This window comes from Agelaius phoeniceus, chromosome 3 (assembly GCF_051311805.1).
Source record: "Agelaius phoeniceus isolate bAgePho1 chromosome 3, bAgePho1.hap1, whole genome shotgun sequence".
NCBI classification, from domain to species: domain Eukaryota; kingdom Metazoa; phylum Chordata; class Aves; order Passeriformes; family Icteridae; genus Agelaius; species Agelaius phoeniceus.
The window spans coordinates 65,125,764-65,148,175 of NC_135267.1; the positions used below are offsets into that span (position 1 = coordinate 65,125,764).

At 41.7% G+C, this 22,412-nt stretch overlaps 1 protein-coding gene across 10 annotated transcripts in view; it reads left to right on the forward strand.

Annotated features, from left to right (window-relative positions):
• Nucleotides 1-22,412, forward strand: part of NHSL1 (NHS like 1) — a 176,493-nt gene that overhangs the window by 122,894 nt on the left and 31,187 nt on the right. For 9 of the 10 annotated variants that reach the window (XM_077175479.1, XM_077175478.1, XM_077175481.1 and 6 more), the window contains exons 2-3: nucleotides 3,810-3,962; nucleotides 20,313-20,437. In XM_077175479.1, the coding sequence (XP_077031594.1) occupies nucleotides 3,810-3,962; nucleotides 20,313-20,437 (278 nt within the window). Of the gene's footprint in view, nucleotides 1-1,399; nucleotides 1,556-3,809; nucleotides 3,963-20,312; nucleotides 20,438-22,412 lie in introns of those variants that run through there. The other variant, XM_077175477.1, reaches the window with a different exon arrangement.

Here is a 22,412-nt window from a genome sequence, read left to right on the forward strand (position 1 = left end):
TTTCTGTCCCTTTGGCAGAGCTGAGCCAGTCAAAATGCCTGTTGGAGAGACCTACTGCTCATGGTAGTTCTCATGTCAAGCCCATGTTGCAATTGCAAAATCTCTGGATTTGGAAAATCCCGATAAAATGTTGATAGTACTGTGTTCAGACAGCGATGAACAGATTTCATTTACAGTCTGTGTTTCACTGGGTCTCAACTGTTTGGTGAAACTTAGAAGTTCCTGTGGAGCATCTGCTTTTTACATGCTGTGCTCCAGAGGCTGGAGTCTCCTGCAGCTTTGGGGTCAGCCTGAGCCCCCCGCTGCTGGCATTTCTCTTTTTCCTGAGGAAAAAAAACCCTTTCATTGTTAACTCGAGGGGGTTTCCTAAGCTTGCTTTGTGAGGGAGGGCTTGCTTCTTGAGCCTGAACATTGTGCGAAGGGCATGCCCTGCTGAGCACATTCATTTGGTGCTTAGAATTTTCTCTTTAACTTCTGCAAAATTGCAGTTCATTCCTAGGAAGGATGGCTGTGGACCTCTGTACAGATGCATTTTTTTAAGACATGAGGATAAAATGCGCATCTCAAAAACCTGGGCTGTTTCATCTCCGTGCACAAGTTTCGTTTGATGAATAACAGAATCTCTATTAGCCAGAAATAACTCGATTTTGTTTTCCATGTATCTGGTCTGAGATGACGTTAATAAGAATAAATTAGGAGTGCAACTGAATAAAATTCAATATGTAAAATTAGTGTGCTGATGTCTCAGGCAATGGCAGTGGCTACGGGGGGAGCAGTGAGACTGGAATGGGAGGCAATGCAGAGCCGAGACTGCGTGTTGCAGCCAGCTAAGGCGCAGCTCGGGATCCTTAATAAAGTGGGAGCAAGAGGGTGAAAATAAAAAAAGGGGTGGTGGGGGGAGACGGGGGAAGGATGGGAGCGGTGGGAAAGCGGAGCATCCTGATTAGCACGAAAATGCAACACTCATTTGCAACTGGAAGGAGGCCGGGGCCGCCGGGGAGGTGCGGCGGGAGGGGGCGGGGGCAGGGAAGGTGCCGGGAGCTCCTGCTGCTCCGCCGGCACAGCCGGCTGGAGACATGGGAGGGAGAGCAGGCACCTGCCGGCTCGGGACTTCCTGGAGCAGCCAAACTTGGAGAGCGCAGGAAAGGAGGGTAACAAGAGCGGAGTAACTACTGTGGACAGCAAGAAAACCTTCTTCGTCCTGCGCAAAGGAGAATAACAGCTGGGGTGCTTTTTCCTCCTGTTGGAAGTGGCTGTTTCCAGCGCACATTCGAGGAGGAGAAACTCAGGCCAAAGAATTGTAAATTATTTCGTCTGTCAGAAAGATCTGGACATATTTAAAGTGGTTTCAGAAAAAGAAAAGGCAGAGGGGAGAAACGTGGAGAAGAGAAATTTGGTGTGCAGAGTTTGAGCAGGTTCAAGTCTGGCAATCACCTTTCTGCAACTCCTCCTTTCTATGGGATTTCAACTTCAGGATCGCAGTTCAGCACCTTGAAAATGGTGGTTTTCATCAACACAAAACTTAAATCTCTCATGAAACTTTTCAAGAGAAAGAGTAAGTATAGTTCCGTGTGTTCGCTGTGCTTTCAGGAGGCAGCCCAGTTCTGAAGGAAAGCGCAGGTCCCGTCGGCTTCACTTCTCCTTCCTGCAGCCTCCTTTTAAGCTTTTCTTACTCTTTTAATCGTTTATCGTTGTGGAGTGTATGGAGGCAGGCTTGTGAGGGTCTTTAGGACCTCTGCTTTGGGACACAGCGGCTTTGGAAGTACTTTGTCACGGTGATACTGAAGGAGCCAAAGTTCTCGGTGTGGAATGGGCAGCTGGGTGACAAGGCAGGGTGTGCCGGTGTGTGCTGGTGTCCTGATGGTTTGTCAGACATCTGTCTCTGCTAATGCAGCTATCGGCTTGTATCACTGAGGTATCTATGTAAAGTTTGTTCTGAGCCAGGTTTTGTTTTTAAAGATGTTCTGGTTTCAGGGTGGCTTTTAAAATCATGTTGATCTTCCTTTAAGTCATGAAGGACAGCCAAACCACACTAGAGAGAGAGGTTGGGAAATGTGCACACCACTTCTCTTGACTAGTTTTGATGACTATTATCGATCTGACGAGCAGTAAACCTTAATTTTGCTGCGGCAGGGCTGCAGCCAGACAGTGGGCTTGGCGGCAGGTGTTTCCCTCCTCCTCTTCCTCCTCCAGCCTTACCCACTCCCCACCCGCCGGTTCAGCCAGGGAATGGCGTGGGCGTCTTTCACTGACTTTAGGTGTCACATTTTCTGTTAGATGGGGGTGATTGATGCTCTAACCAGGTAGGTGATGACTTCTCCGTTTTTTTGTAGTTTAGGTTTGACCGCTGGTGAGCAAGAGTGGGGAGAGTGGGCACAGGCTGAATGTGTATTTGCCTTGTTGAAACCAGTATGTCTTGGGAGAAGGGGGTGGAATGCAGGACCGAGACACAGACATGAGGATACCCATTTTCAGACATTTCGAGGTCTGAAACTAAGAGGGGAAGCAGTTAAGAACCTCCCGCTTCACCTCAAGTCCTTTTAAGAAAGAACAGGCATTGAGCATGAGGCTGTAGCTGTTTTGAAGCGAGAGGCAGAGCTTATTTTCCTTATGAATCCCAGTTGTTTCCATCTGAAATGATCCCAGCAGATGACAGTAGTGTTAAGGAAAGCGTAATTTTTCAGATGACAGAAGAGTGTTGCATCCTTTTTGCTTCTCAGTTTTACATGCCACCTCTGCTACCGCAAGGGCATCAGACAAACCACAGAGTGATGCCCCAGGTAGTGCCGCAACAAAGGGGCATAGGGGAGATGCAGAGCTGACAGCAAGGCTGGGGGCAATGGAGCTGTGGCAGCAGGGCAGGTGCTTGGAAGGCAGCACATCTGTAGTGGCTTTTTCTGCTTTGGAGAGCTAAAAAGCAAGGATGTGCAGCATGCTGACTGAAGGCCAAAGGGTGCCTGGGGGATCATAAAATATGACCCCCACCTGCCCTTTTTCTGTTTACAGCAGGGTAGAGGGATAAGACTATTCAACTGTTTAAGTTTTTATTGATGATAAACTTGAAACAAAACGCAGTGGCTGTCTCTTGGGGAGCATAAATGATAAACAAATCTTGGCAGTGTGTGCTTTGGCTGTTTCATTGCTAGATTTTCTGAGCTTGAACAAGGTCTGTGTTTTATTTTGACGTTTGTATTGAGTGCAAAGAGGTAGCCAGAGATAGCCCTGTTCAGTGCTGTTGTGCTCTGAGCAGTATTTGTCCATGGATTTGCTTTTGTTTATATCTGCTTTCCACTCATGACAAAGGAACATAGCTAATTTATTTGCTTCATTGGAATCTTGTTTCTGGTGTGAGGAAGCAGGAGGTCAGACAAGGTTGTTTCCCAATAAAAATGAACCTGTTGTCATCTTTCATGAAGGCTGTCATATTCCCAGGGGCACCTTTGAGCCAAGCTATTCTGCACTGCACAGCACCTGCCATGATCAGGGAGTGGAAAACTGATTCCTTTTTGAAGAGTGGGAGCTAGAGGGGGGGAAACAGAGTTTCAAGTTTAGAGTGAATAAAACAGCAAGTATAAAAATGGGAAGAGCAAAAGGTGTTTCCTACAGAACTAATTTTAGACTAGAAATTTAAGGGAGTGTTTTTTAACTGTCATGGAAGTGAGGTTCTAAGGAGTGTTTTGATGGCTCTGTGGTGGCAAACAATGGTTCTTTCATTTTTAGATGACATGGGGGCAAACTTACATGTGGGATTTTGTGATAGAGCTATCTGCAATAACATCTCATTTTCTTATTATTGTGTCTCTCTGCAGCTGTTTCCAACCTAGATGAAGAGAGTAGATGGACTGTGCATTACACTGCTCCGTGGCACCAGCAGGAAAATGTATTCCTACCCTCCTCAAGACCACCTTGTGTGGAGGACCTGCACAGACAAGCCAAGCTGAACCTCAAGTCAGTGCTGAGAGGTAAGACACTGCTACTGACACAGACACGTCCTAAAACAACAGTACTTTTTGCCAGTCTTTGCAAACATATCCAAATTGCAGGCTTTGCAAGAGGTTTATTTGCTTTTCTGTATCACATGTAGAACATTAGTGGTGTTTTCCTGCTCAGATGAAGGGACAGGGGAAAATTACTTTGCTATGAAGACCATGAGTAAATGTGTTATCTGACAGAGCACTCTAAAACAGAAAAGTGTCTCTTGGCCTATCTGTTTAGTCTTTGGAGTGTTTCCAAAATGATACCTTCAGTTTCACTAAGTCCTGAATTAGTCCATTTGTGAAGAAAAAAATATATCAGAGGTGTTTCATTTGGTGATTTCTTTTGTTGTTGCACAGGGTCATTTCCAGGGTTGTGGCTGTTTCTGAGAAGCTGGAAAAGGTGCTGAGGGCAGAAAAGGGAAATGGGGAACAGGGCACTTACAAGGACTCCTCCAGTAATAAAAGTGCTTGCTTGCAGAAGTGTTCAGCATGTTTTTAAGGCCCAGTTTTTACCCATAGTACCTTTGCTGGGGCTGTACCTGTGCAGTCTGTTGTGTGAGGCATTGTGTTGTGTCAGTGCAGCCATGAGAACAAAGACATGCAGCCAGCAAGGAGGCCTGCAGAATGTCTGTCCCTGGGCCAGACATAAAGTTTAAAATAACAGTATAATGTTCATGTTCTGGAAACGGTTAACCTAGATTTTTCTTTACACTGGCTGTTTAACAAAGGGGGTTACCCTGCAAAGAGCCAACTTGTTCAAGTCCCTTTTTGTTTCAACAGGAACTGCAGGTACTTGATACCTTGCAAAGTTAACCTGATTTAAAAGAATATTGTATTTTTTTATTTGATTAACTTGACATTTCTGCTTTTTAGACTTGAAGAAAGCTTGATTTTGTATGTCTGAATAGAGAAGTGTTTGACAGCCATATTTGAGTTCTCTTGCCTTTTCCCCAGTTAATTGATTTTCACTGTCTCTTACTAGGTGCTTTTTGTTATCATTTAATAGGGAAGTCTTGACAGCCAGTTTTATTGTCTCCTGCATGGCTCAGCAGATAGCCTGTGTGCCCTCTGTACTTATTACTGGTTTAATACATTTGTGCAGTTCCTTAGCCTTGAAACATTTATTGTTCTCTTGCAGGCACGCTTACCAGTCCTTTGCAAAATGAAAATATTTTTCAGTCCTTTACAAAATAAAAATATTTGCCTGCTTTAGATTAAAAAGAATAGTGATGGTTTTTAGCTTTTTTGTGAACTTCAACCACTCATTCTAATACTTTTTCCTGTTCTCTGTTTTGGACTGTTAAAAAAACCCCAAAAACCTGCACAGGCTAAAATGCACTGATTTTCTTGAGTTTTATCAGAAATGTAACTACTGCAGTTTCATGTTCTGTTTAAACACATTTATATCTAATATATTTGTCTGAAACCAAGTTTATTATTATTATGCTGCTTCCCCTTCTTACACACCTGGAGTTGTTTTGGTCTGGTGGGATTTTTCTCTGGAGATGCAGTTCATTATAAAAAAGAAGCTATTGATTACTACTACAATTTACTAGTTAGCCATTTGTGTTAAATAGCCTGGTTTGTGTACCTGATGTAAGACTGCTTGTTAATGAAGTGAGTTTCAGTTTCATGCTTTCAGGGTAGTAACTGAGAGGAGAAACTGATGATACCTTCACCAGACGTTAAACTGCTGACTTAGTGAATGCAGCTCTGTTATTTATTTATTTACTTATTTGTTTAACCTCAAGCTCTTTCCTTGAGCCATGTTTTGTTTTTTTTTCCCCTAATGCAGTATTAAAATAACTCCTTGCTGTTGCCTGGAACTGTCCTGAGAAGCTACAGCAAGAGTAGTATTAAGAGAGGAACTGAATAAAGTTCTATCAGTTTTACTGTGCTGTTGCTTTAACCAGCAGTGTGAAATCAGGAAGGCATTGGTGCCTTGGAGATTTGAGTTAAAAGTTCTGTATCCAGAGCAGAGTTTCATTCAGTGTAAAAGCACTGTCAGAATTGTGACATAATTTTGAGAACTGCTGAGCTGATTTTCCACCTGTTTCTTTAGAAAAAACCAAAGTTTTCTAAAGCTTCTTTAATAGGTAGAAAGGAATTGTGTGACTGTAAGGCAGAAGAACTTGAAGTAGTGTTATGAGCAGCACCATTGGGCTAGCATGGGGACTTCAGTTCTGCATGTCTTGGCCTTATGATAAACCTTGCAGTTTGCCATCCTTTTGGTGTTTCAGATTCTTTGGCTGAGGTAAACCTGAAGCAGTAGGACAGCTGTATGTGACCTGACATGCTGTATGGGTGGTGGGGAAAGAATGACACTGGATGACAAAAGGCACTGTATTCTGTGCAGAAAGTGGGATGAATCACTTTTGTCTCCAAAAAACAGTGACAGCAAAGGGAAACTGGAAAGAAGTAGAACTAAAGGAAATACAGTTTTTGCTTTATGCTAAGTCGGAAATGAAGCAGTAGGCATGTACCGCAGGGGAGAATATGAGGGCAAAGATATTTAATACACCCCCCCTGCATATATTTTGGGGGTTATGAAATAATTTAAAATTTTTAAGAATAGGTCAGACAAGCACTGCTCAAAAGTCATTTGTGTATATTTAATCCTATCTTTAAGAGGAGGTTGGGAAGGAAGAAGGAACCTCTGGTGGTCCCCTTGAACCTGATAACGAAGTCATGAGAACTAAGTTAGCAGCTATTGTTCAGACCATCAAAAGACAGATTTGAAAGTTTTCCAGTCCTGTTCTTGTTCACATTATGAGAGCTGATGTTGTTGGTAGATAGCAGCTATAGAAGCTTCATTGAAGACTATTTATTTGTTTCTACACATGTGGCTCCCCTGTAAATGGAAAAGGAAGTATAAAACTTAGGTAACAAATAGTAACTCACATGTAGAGCACATTTAAATCACCTGTCAAATTATCAAATGTATAAAATCTTTCAAAATAATTCAAGCAAAGTATTTCTATCAAGTATTTCCATCTAAGAGTAACCAGATGGAATCCTGGCTGGCTTTTAAGACAATGCAAGGGCAAACTGTTCTGGTATGATTTTAACAGCAAATTCTTTACAGTGTGGGTCTAATAAAAAAAATCTAGTGAAATCAATAAGAAGTTGTTATTTAGCATAAACTTCTAAGTACCACTTAAGAAGCAGAAGCTAATATTGCTACTTAAATTGGTTTAAGGATAAAAAGTTAGAGATATTAAAATAAATAGTATTTAACGTGTCTTGAGAAAATTAAGTACACCATGTGCTGATCTCTGCATACTTTTTCAGGAAGCAGTGTTGTTTTTGTAGGAGGAAAAGATCTTCTTAATTAATTTTTGTGCAGCTGATTATTTTACTTTGTATATTATATATTGGTATGTCCCCCGTTTATCAACACTATAGAAATGGATGCTGTATGTGATAGTAGATGTTGCATAGGGAGATATTTGCAGTTTTAACCTATGAACTAGGCTTTTATCCTTTTGAAATTAAGGGGAAATACTGTGCTTTTCCTTTGTGAAGCTACTTTTAAGTATAAGAGGTGAGATCTTTAATTCAAATGTGTTCATAACTGAGGTAAAGCTATTTTAGGCATGCAGGTGCTCTGCTGCCCTCTGAAGTTTTAAAATGCAGTATTGTCCAGTAACCTGAATTAGAAAATGAAGTGCCTGGAAAGTTTGTGAGGCTAGTCTATCTATCTTGAGACATATAATGTATATGTAACCTATATTGAAATTTAGAGTTGTTATTGACTAAAACCAATGGCTTGATATATTAAACCCAGGCTGTGTTACTTCATTTTAAATGAAAGGTTTCTGTGGCTTACTATGATGGCTAGGGAGGAAGAATAACTTCAGCTGCACTTTGCAGTCACGGTACCATTGCAGTTTGATTTAAATGTTTAGAAAATGATGCAGTTCTTGGGTTGTGGTGATAGATACAGTATTTCTTCTTAGTGTTTTGTTTGCATGGGATAAAGCAAGCCCTCATTTTCTTTGGGGAAGGAGCCAGGACCTTGGAGTGCCTGCTGAAGCAAATGGAGTGACACGTGCCATGCAAGATGCATGTTTTCTTACCCTTAGGGCCAAGCTGCTCTGGCTGGCCTTTCCTGAAACCCTGTCCTATATGGCCTCTTCCTAAAGTTTTCACAGGCACTTCATGAAAGGTGTCTCCCAAAATACAGATGTTCAGACAGAAACAAAAAGGTATTAATCACTGAGGAGTCTTAATGTGACTGTGCTTTATGTCCCTGTTGTATCCTAGGAATTCATGAAAACAGGAGATGGAAGACGACAGGTGGGAAGGAAGAGCTGAGGCTCTGCATGGGGCCAGGATCCTCAAATCAGTCCTGTTCCCTTGCTGTGTGCTCTGCTCCAAGGCTGAGGGACTACTAGACTTGGCTAGTCTCATGTTGCTAATGTCTGTTGAGTGTCTGGACTAGCACTGAGAGTCTGGTCTGGGCAATAGCAGAGCTGTGAGTTTGATGTTGTTCAGAGTGGCATTGTTTCTTAAGGCAGGCTGTTGTGCTGAAGGGCCCAGTGCCACATACTGCAGTGTTTTTTCTGTGGTGTTCTTGGTCCATAAGGCTGAGAGGTTCAGTGGGTAGGGTAGCACTGTAAAACAGCTCCCATCCCTGCATTGGCTGATCTGGCTCCTTGCATGGTCCTGTTTGAAGAACCAGTATCTGAGGAAATCTCTGAAGTACAGTGTTCTTCAGCTGGGAGCACAGATAGAACAGCTGCAGTACATAGCAGTGACATAAATATTTGGCAGTAAAAGTAAATTGAGACTAATGCTCATTTTGTGAAGTGTGTAGGACTCTAAAATAGACCAGCAATAACGCATGAAGCACGAAGATGGGGAGGAGACGCAGCACTGTTCTAAGTGTTGCTTTATTTAACTGCTTGGGGTGTATTTTAAGTGTGCCTGTTTGCCTTCTGAGCAGGTTTGTGATATCAACAGTGTGTTACAGGTGGAGGTCCAATGTCCTAAAAGGAAAGCCTAAAGTTTAATCTGGAATGCATTGGCCTTGGATAATCTTGCAAGCTATGATGAAGAGAAGGAAGAGAAAAAATAATTCTTACCATGTACCTGAACTCTTAGTTTCTGTTATTTTTGAACTATTCTAAATCCTCCCTCAAATGTGGATATGTGTCAGTTGCAGTGATGAGAATGAGAGCTGGTCATTTATAGTGGAATTTCCAAGGGGCACTTGTCTTCCTTCAATTAGCAATATAGAGCACTTTTGATTAAAAAAAAAAAAAAGTGGGGAAGTGCAATCTCCACTGTTGTGTGTTGTCATTTTTTCATGAGGTGGGAGATGACAGGCATAAAGGGCAAGGATGGAATAATTGTATTAAAGGTCAGACACAGCTAGACTGAAATGACACCAGGCTGTTAGGAGATATCCAGCTCCTGAAGAGTGTTGTGGACACTCTCTGCACTGTTGAAGGTGCAGATGAGGGCAGTGTCTTGTCACACACTTGCTGGTCCCTGCCCAGACTGGTTGTCCATTCCAGCAGATAACAAGGTGTCGGATGTGTACTGAGGAAAGTGGTGCTGTAAGTAGTGGGAACAGTCCACACGCTGACTTTCATGCCCCTTTTCAGTCTGTAACTGCTCAAAGTTCCTGCACAACTGCCTGTACTTTGTGCCCTCCCCCCAGGGTAATTGTGTTGATTCAGGCTACGTACATAATATAGGGCTCGTTGTTCCAATGCCTGCGATGATTCATTTATTATCTCATCTTCTGAAGAGCTGGATTTGGCTGACTCTAGCTTCTGTTTAGCTTTGTTGGCCAAATTCAAGGAATGTATTTAAGCAGCAGTGATTGAAACACTTGATTTGTTTTCCAGAAGACATCTGGTTAGCATTGTCAAATAAAACAGGATTTAAGTAGTTAGTCATAAAGCCTCTATTATGTCTTTCTTCAAGACCCTCCAGACAGGTATGTATTTAGCCTTTGTTTTCTCAGTGCATCTGGCAGATCACTGTTCAGATGAGCAATATTAGGGTCAGACCTACTAGTCGGTAATCCTCCTGAGAAGATTATGGACTTAAAATAATCTTATGTTTCATTAAAGAGCTGCAAAATAAGGGGAAACCACTTCATATTGATAATAGCTCTGGTTCAGGTTCAGAGAGATGTCAAGATGTAAACTCCCTACCAACTGGAAACCTTAATGAAGTAAAAGGCCATTAAAGGCTAGGAGTAGACCATATGTTCCTGAAAGGCTGTGGAGCTATAAAATCAAAAAACAGAAATCAACCTATTTTTCATTATTTTGGTTTCAATTGTCAAGTTACTATCAGATCTTCTGCTCATGTATCCTGCTTTTTTTACTGTTACTGAATTAATTCACCGTACATCTGTTGATGGTTTTGGCCAAGTTCCATACTCCAACTGCCCTTTCTAATAAGGAATTTCAAAAAGGAAATACTCAAATGAAGCAAAACAGAATTTGACCAAGAGGCTGTGCTGCATGTGTGTGAAAGCTGGTCTTGTGCTGCAAAATGGAGCTACTTGGAAGCATCTAGGTGGCCTATTTTTAGGTTTAGTTTATATAGTGCAGTGCTGAGTGTAAAACCATAAAGAGTGGTTATATGTAGATTGATTGCATGATACACATGAGCAGTGAAAGCAATTCCAGTGAAAGGGCTTAAAGAAGATAACATTTGTTTCAAAATAATACTGTTTTTTTTCCTAAACTAGATGAATGTGTTTCTTTAGGCAGCTGTACCTGACGGATTATTGAACCCATTTCAGATCCATGCCTTTAGTAAAAAGAATAAATTGAAACTGTTAACTCTCTGTAGCAGTTATTTAAGTACTAGGTAAAGCAACTTCCATCACAAGGAATATTGAACTTTCAGTTGATTGCCTTTTTGCTTTTCTTCCTCCTTACTCTCCTAGATTTAGAATGTTATGTGCTTGTTGCCAGCATTGAGATAGCTTTACATTTAAAATGTCCTAGGAGGAAAAGCAGTGAAAAATCCCTTCATATTTTTACGTTAGCTTGTTCAGTTGTCTAAGAAACAGCAAATATCCATAAAAACACTAGAGAAAAAGCAGGGAGTGTTATTTTAATGCAAGCATCAAAGATAGAAAAGGAAGCAAATACACTGTTATACTTAAGACATCTTGTCACCACTAAATGCAGTCGTATAAGGCACTTGCAGAAATTCAAATTAACTTCAGACAAACAGTAATAATTATTTTGAGCACTCCCTAGTGACAGCTTGTTAACAAATATAATTTGCATTGGCTGTTGCATTTTGGTGCCATTAGAAAGGTTTTCTCTATCGCTAAATCATGCAGATCACCTGGGGAATTAAAGGTCGGTATTAAATGTATTTGTTTTTTAAAAGCTCCAAGAAGGAAGGGAAAGATCAATGTGTTTGCATTTACTTGACCCTGTTAACAGTATTTTGACATTTAAGAGTTCCTTTTAATTTGGATCCTTCTTGAACACTTGCATCTGATTTAGACCCTTGAAAATAAATCTGTGCGATTGCTTTCCTGTAATGTTGCACTTCCATGCCCCATCCTTGTGCTGCTTTAAGTGTCTGCACAGCTGAGCCCTGAAGCTGCTTGGAAGGGTGGGATTCCCAGCCCAGCTGGCCTTGAGTTACATGGCAGGACATGCTTCCCAACATTTGTGTGTGTAGGGGGGGAAATAGACCTAACATAAATACATCTGTTCAGTTTCAGTAAGACTTCTTTGAAGTCACCATGCAACATTGTTCTCTGTCACAGTCCAGCAGGCCTGTGTTAGCATTACCTTCATCCCACTGGAGCCCAAGACATCTTTGTTTCTGGGTATCTCTGGACAGCATCTGTCCTTAAAAGCTACCTGTGTGGCTGGGCATGGCCACTTATTCATGAGAGAGAATATGCAAAATAGTCTTTTAAAAAGTCTCATGGACCTTTCAAGTTCTTACTCATCAAGTGAGACATCTTTGAAGAAAACAACTAAGTTTTGCTGGTGATCTTTCTGTTTGTTTTGCCGCTTGCCACTTTAAATGGTGCTTGTGGTAGAAATACGTTGGTACCAGTGGTCACTGTCTCTGGATTTGTCTTGGGCTTTTCTGTATGTACTGATAAAAGATCTAGAAATATCAGTATAAAACTGCATTCTGGGGCAAGGGATGGGAATAATAAGGAAGTTGGCTGGATTGGCAAAGGCTGGTACTAGCCAGAGCACCTAATTGAGCTGTTGGAGCAGGAGTTTTTTCAGCTGGGTGCCAGCAGTACTCCATCTGTTGAAATCCCTGACCCATTTAACTGGGAGTCTGAACAAAATGGTGCACTGGATATATCACAGCTGAAGTTCATGAACTTGCTTTGCAGTCAGCATTGGTTACAGTTCAGTGGTTGCACAAGTGCATCATTGCTGTGGCTTTACAACATATTTTAAAGCTTTGATATAGAAGCAGTCTCTGTGATAGTCAAGTTCTGCAGATGATATGGGGATTTATACAGTTAAAGAAAATGGGACATGATCCAAGCTGAGTGAATTTTTGGGAGGAATGTGAAGTGGTAGAGGCAAGCTGTCTGCTGCATATTTAGATCCAGGGACAAAAATAGGTGCTGTATTGGAGTTAAGTTGAGCTGCTTTTTTGAAGTCATGTTTAACTTGAGATATTTGTGAGAAACAAGATTGCCTTTGTACAGCTGAGCTTTTATATAGCCTGTCTCATCTACACACAGAGAACTCTGCATTCTTAACCCCAGTTTACAAATGAGGGAACCATAAAGAGGCACAGAATGAAAGGTAGTAATTTCAGTTAGATTTACTAACCAAAGAAACCTTTGAACTAGGGTGTCTGTTTTAATTATAGTTCCAGGCATAATAATTCTCAACAAGCTCTTTATCTTGGAAAGTTACCTCCCTGAAATTCCCCAGTTAACTGCATAGTCAAGTGTCACCTTGGTTTTATCCATGTCTTACCACAGTGCTGTGAACAAACAGAGAGGGAGCCATGCCCTTTGAAGAGGTCCTGGTTCAGTGCTCAGAGTCAGAGTGTGTGTTGGTACCTAGCACCAGACCATATGACAGTCCCAAACAAAGCACAACTCTGGCTTTTACAGGGGACAATCTTTTGCTTAGTGTTCTGAGAACACCATTAGGAAGCTGAGATTTAGCCTGTGCCCACATCATCTGTAAAAAACTTAAATTTGTATCTAAATGAAAAATACTTTTAACTTGCAAAAGCACATCATCCATTGAACCCTGTTAGGTTCTCTTGCCCCTCATGAGAAAGCCTTGCAGCATTGGACCCAGCACCAGCCATTACTGGCGTGGTCATGATGAGAGTTATGGCATCTCAAGTTCTTCCTTAGTTGGATTTATCCTGAGTGCCTTTCTGTGTATTCATATGCTGCAGGCAGTATGTACATACCTGTTTGGACTCTGAATTTAGGAGGCACATACGTGAAATTTAGATCATGCCCTGTCTGACTGCAGGAAGTAAGTCCTTGACTGGATCTAACCCAACGTGATTCGCTCATATGCAGCATTGCCAGCTCAGAAATCCTGGTCTTCGACACCCACACCTGTCTGTCACAAGCCCACCAGATCTTAGTTATCTCAACTCAACTGGAAAAACAAATTCAAAGTCTCTAGCAAGTAAATTAAAATTATGTGCCATTACTTACCAGTGGTGAAAGTAATTTCTTTTAAAGCCAAAAATATTGATACTTTGATTATTAAAGTGCAGTGTCGCCTGTAAAGGAAGAGGTAATTTTGAACAGTTTGAGTTTACAAGACAAATGTATACTGTACTACAGTCTGGTTTTAGGTGAAATTTTGAAAAGCTACTTGTAAGACAGTGTTTGTAGTTGTGACTAGGGAGGAACATGGTTTGGGGATATTTACAGAAGAAGTTAACTACAGTGTTTGAAGACTGAAAAAAAAAGGTTTCTGATCCTGGGGAGTAGAGTGGTTTTCCAGTGGTATGTGCAGAGAATGGATACATGTGTTTTAATATACTAGTCAGCAGATTTAGTTCTCTGGTTGACAGTTTATCTGACTTGAGCAGTTAATAGCCTCTCCGTAGTAAGAAAAAGAAAAAAAAAAATAGAAAAATACGAGTTACAACATGAAAGGCTCTGCCAAGAAGTCACTCAGACTTCAGCTGAGAGAGTTTTTCAAGCATGCAGATGAAGCTGTCAGCTTGTCACATGTCCCTTCTTGCTGACAAGGAGACAGCAAGAGGTGATATAAAAGTAATTGATGTGTGTGCTGGTCTTTCCCCTTTCTACATTTGTACCTGGGAGTTTTTGTTTCAGCAGCTAAGCCAGGCAGGCAGCACATCTGCTCCTGGTCCGACTTACATGTTATTTTAATCTCTTTGGATTTTAGCAGTTAGTCTTGAGTTCCAGGTCCTGTTCTTGCATACAGGGCAAATTTAGATGTTTCCAGGATATGATTTTCCTGTCTTTTCATTGCTTGACCCATGCAATTGGATGGATAGTTATTCTAAACTAATTGGTGCTATTAAGGTGTCTGAATAACTTTGATGCCAAGTTTCTAAGTTTATACTAGTCAGTATCATGGCACTTTAATTCTTTAACTAGTAGTGCCTTTGCTGGTTACTAATAAATATTTTAAAATGTGGATTTTAGTTTTTTAATATTAGCCTCTCAAGTATATGCTTGTGAGAGTATGCCTGAGTGTGTACATGTGGATGTAGACAGCTCCAGAGCTTAAGGCCTGATCCTGCAACAGTCATGTGAGCAGTGTTTGCTTACAGGAGTAATCAGAGTAATCTCATTAGGGCTAATTTAATGAGTGATGGGTGCACTTTCCGGCCTGAGACTTGAAGGACTGGTCCAGGATGGTGGCATAAAGCTGTGGCTCAGTGCTCTTGCTGGGGCTTTGCCTTAGGGAGAGGTCTCGGGCTCAGACAGGCTCTAGCCGTGGAAGCCAGCACCTGGAGGCTTTTTTCCCTGCAGACAGGTACATATGGGGCACACTAACACTGACAGGCAAAATAATTGTTTTAGGAAGGGGCTTGTTATAAATAGCACTCTTGCACAGTTCATTTACAATAAAAAAATACAAAGCACAACTTCTGAAAATAACTGAATCCATGTCACTCTGACCAGTTCTGCTTCTGGCAGGGTAATGCATTTTCCTTCATAAAAACTTTAAGATATGGCAACAAGTTTTATGGCTAGGAAGCTCAGCAGGTACAAAACGTTACCCAAGTTGGTTAAAGGAGAGGAAAAGAGCCAGTGCATCTGGTCCCCTCCCAGCAAACCCCGCCTTCCATCTGTCATGGCACGGTGTGGCGTGTAGGTCTGACAAGGTAAACGTTAATCCTGCTTTACCATGGTAATACCATGTCAGACGAATTACTGAGGTATCAGTGCTGTGCCTTCTGTTCACTCCCGTGATTTGTGCCTCAAATTGTCATGCGAGAATATGATTTCAGTTGTTGGAAAAGCAGGAAATTGCTTCTTTGTTTGAGACTTGTGTGTGTTACTGACTCAGGGGCACATATGACTTCCTTGTATGTAATAGAGAGATCTGGGCTGAGAGGCCTCAGAGGTATTTTCATACACTTGGCCTGACAGTCTGTCACAAAGACCGTAAGCTTTTATATGGAGAGGCGGAGTTATTCACAACAGTGCTGAATTCAGTGCCATGGCTCAAAATTCTGGTGCAGAATTGCATATGGCTGGTTGGGCCTTTGCTCTCAGTTTGCTGCTGCAGGTACCTGCCTGTTCCCCAGCTTATTTAGCAGAAGGGAAGAGAGTAGAGATGAGTGATGCACAGGACATGTCCCCAGCACGCTTCTGTCTGATGCCAAGATTTGGCAAAGGCTGCAATCCTAAGGAAATATATGAGTATCTGGGTATATAGCAGAGACTTGGGCATGATTGTATTGGGCACTGACAGCTTTAACACATTTGCTTTGGTTGTGTCTCCCAAAGCCTGTTCTAATAACTGTGGAAATGATGAAGGGGCCTTTAAAAGGGCTTCATCTGTATTTCCCACGCACTTTCTTCACGCTTAACTAAAACCACCCTGTGAACAGCAAAACATAAGGAAAAATTTCAGGAAAGATTTAATTTTTTAGGAAGGGTTTCACTTGTACCATGTAAGTGGAAAGAAAAATTATTATATAATCTAATGACAGTAATTTTTGAGCAGTACTTCTAATACAGAGGAGGTTCTGAAATTTAATGTATCACTAGTATAGAAGGAAAACAAGAACAAATGTATGGTTTCACCTAGCCAGAAAAGCACTTGCTGGGCAGCAGAAGGTGACAGGCAATGTCCCTGTGCACTTGGCCTCAGAAGCAATCAGTCAGGAGATGAAGGGGAGGGAGGCAGCTTCAGACTTTTGAGTTGTGCCAGTACCCAGTGCAGCCACCAATTGTAATTGCCAAAGCACTAACACTTTCCTGGAATTAATGTTTGTGTAAGCAAAATTGGTTCATCTGGGGCATAATCATGTTGTTGCACTTTTCAGATCAGATTCATGTGAAAATGATGACTTGGAGCTTGCCTGCAGCATGTGCTGCAGATTTGGAATGGTGAGCACACCCTCAGGAGCGGGTGTTTGTGTCCTGCCTGATGCAGTGTCCTGGGGTTCCACCTGGCAGTTCTTTGGTGGAAATACGGAAACGCTGCGCATGGTTTTGAATGTTGTATAATGTGGGAAATGGCAGCCAAGAGAGTGTATGTCCCCAATTCAGCTGGTGCTAATGTATTGTCATTCTTTAAAATGAAGATTTTTAATAACTGGAACTGGATGGATCCTTCTGTTACCTTGTCAGCTTCAGTACAGACATCTCTGAAATAACATGCATAACCGTAAGAACTTTTTCACTTAGTGTATAGTGCTCTTCTCTGTTTGGGGCTGTCAGACTAGCACAACATACTGTTCCTTTGGGAAGAAGGGAGGCTTTCCAAGAGGAAGTATCTGGAGTGTTTCCTAGAGTAAGTTTTCATTGTTTGTTTGTTTTGTTTTGTTTTGGTTTGGTTTTTTTTTTACGAAAGTAAAACCCCTATATCTGAAAAATATGAACCTCATTAATTACAGAACACTGTGTGCACCTCTAGTAAGAGTAAGGAGATGGAGGGGAGGAGCCTCTAGCTGGAACAAGTTTTAGACAGCAGTTGCCACCCTTGGTTCGGCAGCAGCAGTACCTTCAGTCAGGTGCAATGTGTGGCCTTGTGTTGTGCATGTAGGCTGTTGCAACATGAAGTAAAACATGTCTGCCTAAAGCCTCCGGTGAGGTTTGTTGGCCTTGGGTGCCATCCACAGTGTGTTTCCTGCTGTGCTGCAATATGTACAGTTACAGTACATAAAAAGCTGTTCTTGGGGACAAACCACCTTTTTCTTGGTTGTACCTAGCAGTTTTTGGCAATTTTGGCTTCATCAGCAATGTTGCTGCAATAACTTCTGAAGTTACATGGATTTTGTGTTGTGGACAGTGGGAGGTTGTGAGCTTGATAAGCTGACAGGTTGTTATTGGCACTCCACTTGAACTTCTGATGGAATTGAACCTTCAGCATTGATTTCCTTAAGTTTTTGGAGCTTTTCTGGGCTTCATGAAGTGCACTACTCATGATCCTCACCTTCTTGGCTAGGAAAATAAATAAGGTCAAACAATTAATATTAGAGCATTTATCTGTCACGCTCCAGAAGAGCCTGTCGCCTCCAGAAGAGTCCTGTGACAACTGTGACTCCATGGGAAGCCCACACTGGAGCAGGCTCCTGACAGGCCCTGGGAATCCATGGATAGAGAAGCCCAAGCAAGAGCAGATTTGCTGGCAGGACTTCTGACCCACAGTAGGGAACCTTCGCTGAAGCAGACTGTCCCTGAAGGACTGCACCCATGGGAGAACCACTCCTGGAGCAGTTTGTAAAGAATTGTAGCTCATGGGAAGGGTTCATATTGGAGGGTTTTTAGAGGACTGTCTCCCAAGGAAGGAACTCCACACTGAAGCAGGGGAATGACCTCCCTGAGGAGGAAGTAGCAGCAGGAATAACATGATCAACTGACCATAACACTCATTCTCCATCTCCCTGCACTGCTGAGTGCGGAGGAGGTAGACAGTTGGGAATTAAGTTAAGCCTGGGAATGAGGGGAGGAGTGGGTGGAGTGTGTTTTTTAGGATTTGCTTTACTTCTCATTATCATGCTCTTATTTTGATTGGTAATAAATTCAAACAAGTCTCCTAAATCAAGACTGTTTTGCCTGTTGTTTTAACTGGTGAGTGATCTCTCCCTGTCCTTTTCTCAGTTCATGAGCCTTTTGTTATATTTTCTCTCTCCTGCCCAGCTCTCTTCAGAGGAAGAGAGTGATAGAGCAGCTTTGGTGGGCATCTAGCCCAGGTCAGACCATGACAGGATTTTTTTTGGGGCGTGCCATGATGTTTGATGTCAGAGAGTGTCAGGAGTGGCCAGCAAAGACTCTTAAGCCTCAGTCCAAAAATGGGAGGAAAAATAACGGCATTCTTGTGCACCCATTAGGTTGTATTCATGTTTGTTGGCAGTGATTAATGATTCCTCTGTAAAAGTCGCAGTGTCCAAGTTGACAACTTTGCGTGTTAACCGTGCTACAACTTGATGCGAGTCTTTGGGCTGTCTTGCTCTGCCACAGTCCATTTAGCCTGTTCATTTGTAGCTGAAACCAACAAACAACCCATCAGGGTGCTCACATCTGTGTGTGTTATGTGCTGGATCTGGCTGGATCCAGTATCAAATTCGGAATGGTGGTGGAGGAATTTGCTTTGCTGTGGTTGCTGACAGTCATTTTTTCAGCCCCCTCCTGAAGTACGGCAACAGTTTGCCAGATGTGCACAATGTCAGCATGCTCACACATGTGGAACGGGTAAACAGGGTTTCCAGCCCTCTGATCTTCAGATACAGCCATTGATTTGGATCTCAAAACCCACACTGCTGCTGGTCCTTGAATGGAGAGAGAAGGAAAGGTTCCTGTCATACTGCCCTTCTGGAGACATTAGGGATACATAGGCAAGGACATATGTCCTGCACCAGTGGAAGTGGCTGGTTGTCAGAGTGTAAGCTTGCCTCCTCAGTGTCCATGTGCAGATACAGGAGAGTCCTTATTGATTAAATCCTCACAGATCTGTGGTTCCTATAGATCAGTTAACCTGTCAGCACAAGTCCTCCAGACCTCAGTCTCAGAAGCATCTGGGCATAACAGAGGTCATGTATGCTGGAGATGCACATTGTAAGTCCACCTAATCATTTGCCAGGCAGAAGCCTCTCTAAAACCTTGCCCTTGGTATAACCACTGCATCTTTTCTATTTTAAGGAGTATTCAGAAGATCAGGATAGGCAGACAGATAATATAATCACAGAAAGGCCTTCTCCAGCAAGTGATGATAGAAGTGCTTTGTGTTGTGATAATGCCTATGTATTGTGCAGAAATTTCACTTCCTTAAATGGAAATACACCAAATACTTAATTTTTCTCTTGCTTTCACCATCTTTCAACAGATTTAGATATCTGTCTTTGAAAGTGTAAAGCTAACTGGTCGAATGAGTTTGGTTGCTGCATCTTGAACATTTAATTTTTCCTTATGCTCTGGCGTCTGTTATTCTTTAGCACAATCACACTGAATATCAATTAGGAGACAGGAGGATGATTGTGGAAAACTTGGTGAGGGGGATGCTATGCTGGCTGGAATTTTGGCTATTGTGAGTGGGGATGCATGTCTGCTCTGAACGCTTTCTGAACTTTAGAAACTCTGTAGTATTAAACTACGTGTGCTCTGCAGCAACACAAGATTTTGAGATCCCTGTGATTTGCATTCCTCTCTCCAAAATCACAGTAAATGGTCTCTTCCACGGACAGGAAGACAAGACAAGTGGTCAGTGCCAAAGTTATTTAGCAGATGGTGCTTGAGTAGTGAGCAACATCATCATCATTTCAAGTGTAAGGCACATAATAGATGTCTACCGGCCCGGCAAATGAGACCCCTGGAGTTACTCTCATGCATCCGTCTCCCATCCTGCAAGATGCTGCCATCTGTCAAGACACCGAGCCAGGCCTCAAATAAATAAAGAAATCTCTTTCCCCCTTCTTTCCAAAGCACTTGCCATCGCCTGGGTTAATACGCTCTCTGTGGGCTTAGTATGTATGTCACACATGTGAAGGGAGGAGGAAATATAGATACAAATATGAGGGACGTGCCCTTGGGTTCTGTCACTGGGGGCAGGCAATGTTAATGCATGGTAAACCTTTTCAGAAGAACATTCAGTACTTAAATGCTATTGAACACCAAACATAAGCAGTAATGGCTCTTGTCATGATTGAACCTCCTGTTTCTCTTCCTTTTGGCAGAGTGTGACAAGCTGCGGCGGGATGGCTACCGGAGCTCGCAGTATTACTCTCAGGGCCCCACCTTCTCATCCTCCAGTGCAATCTGTGGAAGTTACCAGGATGATTATGAAGAAATTGAACAAAAGGTAATGGTGGGGGGAAAAGTGCTGGAAAAAATACTTGTGTGGTGCAGTGTAATTGCCTGCCATAACATCGGTCAACTAAGGCAGGATTTTTAGAGGATCACAAAGATGTTTATTTCTTTGAATTGCAGTGACAGTAGTTAATCTGAATTCCATAGTGTCTTAAAACTCCTAATTTTACCCATGCAGTGATACACAGCTCCCACTGGCATGTTCAGAGTGTGAAAGAAGGGGTTTGGTAATGTTCTGGAGGGAAGACTCCAGCAAGGGTAGCTGCTAAATTGCAGGAAGAGCTATTCAGCAGCCATCAGCATACTTGAATTGTAACTTGGATAGGTGCACACTTCGAATTGCTAATGCAGGTGGTTATTCAGTAAGGTAGGGGCTTTGTCCTAATGCATCACAACTGTTTACTAATGGAATCCAGAAAATGAAGATTGTCCACTAAGTTGGGTTTATTGCCTTTCTTTCAGTTTACTTCATGATTTTCATGCTTATATCCCCACATCTCAACTCTTAGAATCTAGAAATAAATAAAATAAAGAGAAGGAACAGTTGATCACAAGTTTTAAGAAAGTTATGAAGCCATATTGCTTTGTACATCAATTTATATTGATTTCAATTACAGAACTAGTAAGTTGTGTTACTGTTCTGAAGAAGAAAAGTTCTGCTCTTCTGCCTTTGTGGTGCCTGTAGGCTCTGAAGGAAAAGCTGACTGTGGTGTAGTGGTTTAGGATGTTACTGCTGGGGTGTGTGCCTGCCTAAAACTGAAATGCCAGAGCTCCTAGCATTTTCAAGATAGATATTCTAGAATACTTTGCCAAAAACAGCTCTTGCTTCGAGAGTGGGAGGATATCCTTGATTGTAACACAGTTTAATTTCTTTGAATTGTTACTAAACCATATGTCCTTGTGGTAATATGGACCAAATAACTTTTATCAGCAAAATGTGCAGACTCTGAGAATGCACTTTAGTAGATACAGTGTTTTTGAGTTTTATCCTCCATGGGTTTTAGTCACATAATAAGAGGTATTGTGGAATATGTAGAGTCTCTTGTCCAGGTGGTGATTGCATTTTATCTGTGTATTGGCAGGGAATGTCAGAGCATCTTGTTTAGCTGTGTGTGGTATGTACTGGCAGTGAGCCGAGAATGTAAAGCACATTCATACTGTGGAATACATTATAATGGTAATTTGCAAAACCTTGCTGAGTTCACTGGAATTATGATTTCCAATGGGGAAAGTATTAACACCTTGTTTGTTGCTATTAATTAATGTCCTGCACATAAATGCATACATACATGCCATCAACTTATCCTGGCCAGTGCTGTGCAGCATATAACCATCTGCACACATAAAACTAATGTAACATTTAAAAAATAGGAGTACACTTTTCTTTAAACAATTTGCATGAAAGTATATAAGCATGGGTGGGAATTCTTGGAGACTGAGAGCTGTCATCCTTTCTTGGTTAAGGGTTTTTTGAGTGTTAACATAATGTGTTACTAACAATTTCTGTGCATTCTGGAGAAAATTAATGTAACTAAGTATGCTTTAAATATAGGATAGCACTTCCATTTCAAATTGGAATAGGTTCCTTTAAATATTGTAGCTGAAAGGATGATTCAGAGCTGTGGAGAAAGATAGTTGCCAAACTGAGAGTCTTGGCTGTTACTGATTATCTCAGAACCTTAGCCTTAACCCTGCCACTCTTATTTCCAGCTCACAAAGACATAAATTTTTTGTAAACTGTAGCATGATTCTCCATTAATATTGTATAACTTTCTTTTGTGGAATTTTTTGACCACTATCTCTGTTTAATTGGCACTTTTATTTTTAAATGCTGTAAATGTTTAATCTTTCTTTAGAAGATTGTTTACTTTCTTTAGAATGTTTACCACAACAAATTTCTGACCTTGAATTATTATCCTACTGGTAAAGAGCCAAGTAATTCTAATAAGTCTTATGCCTTGAGGGGG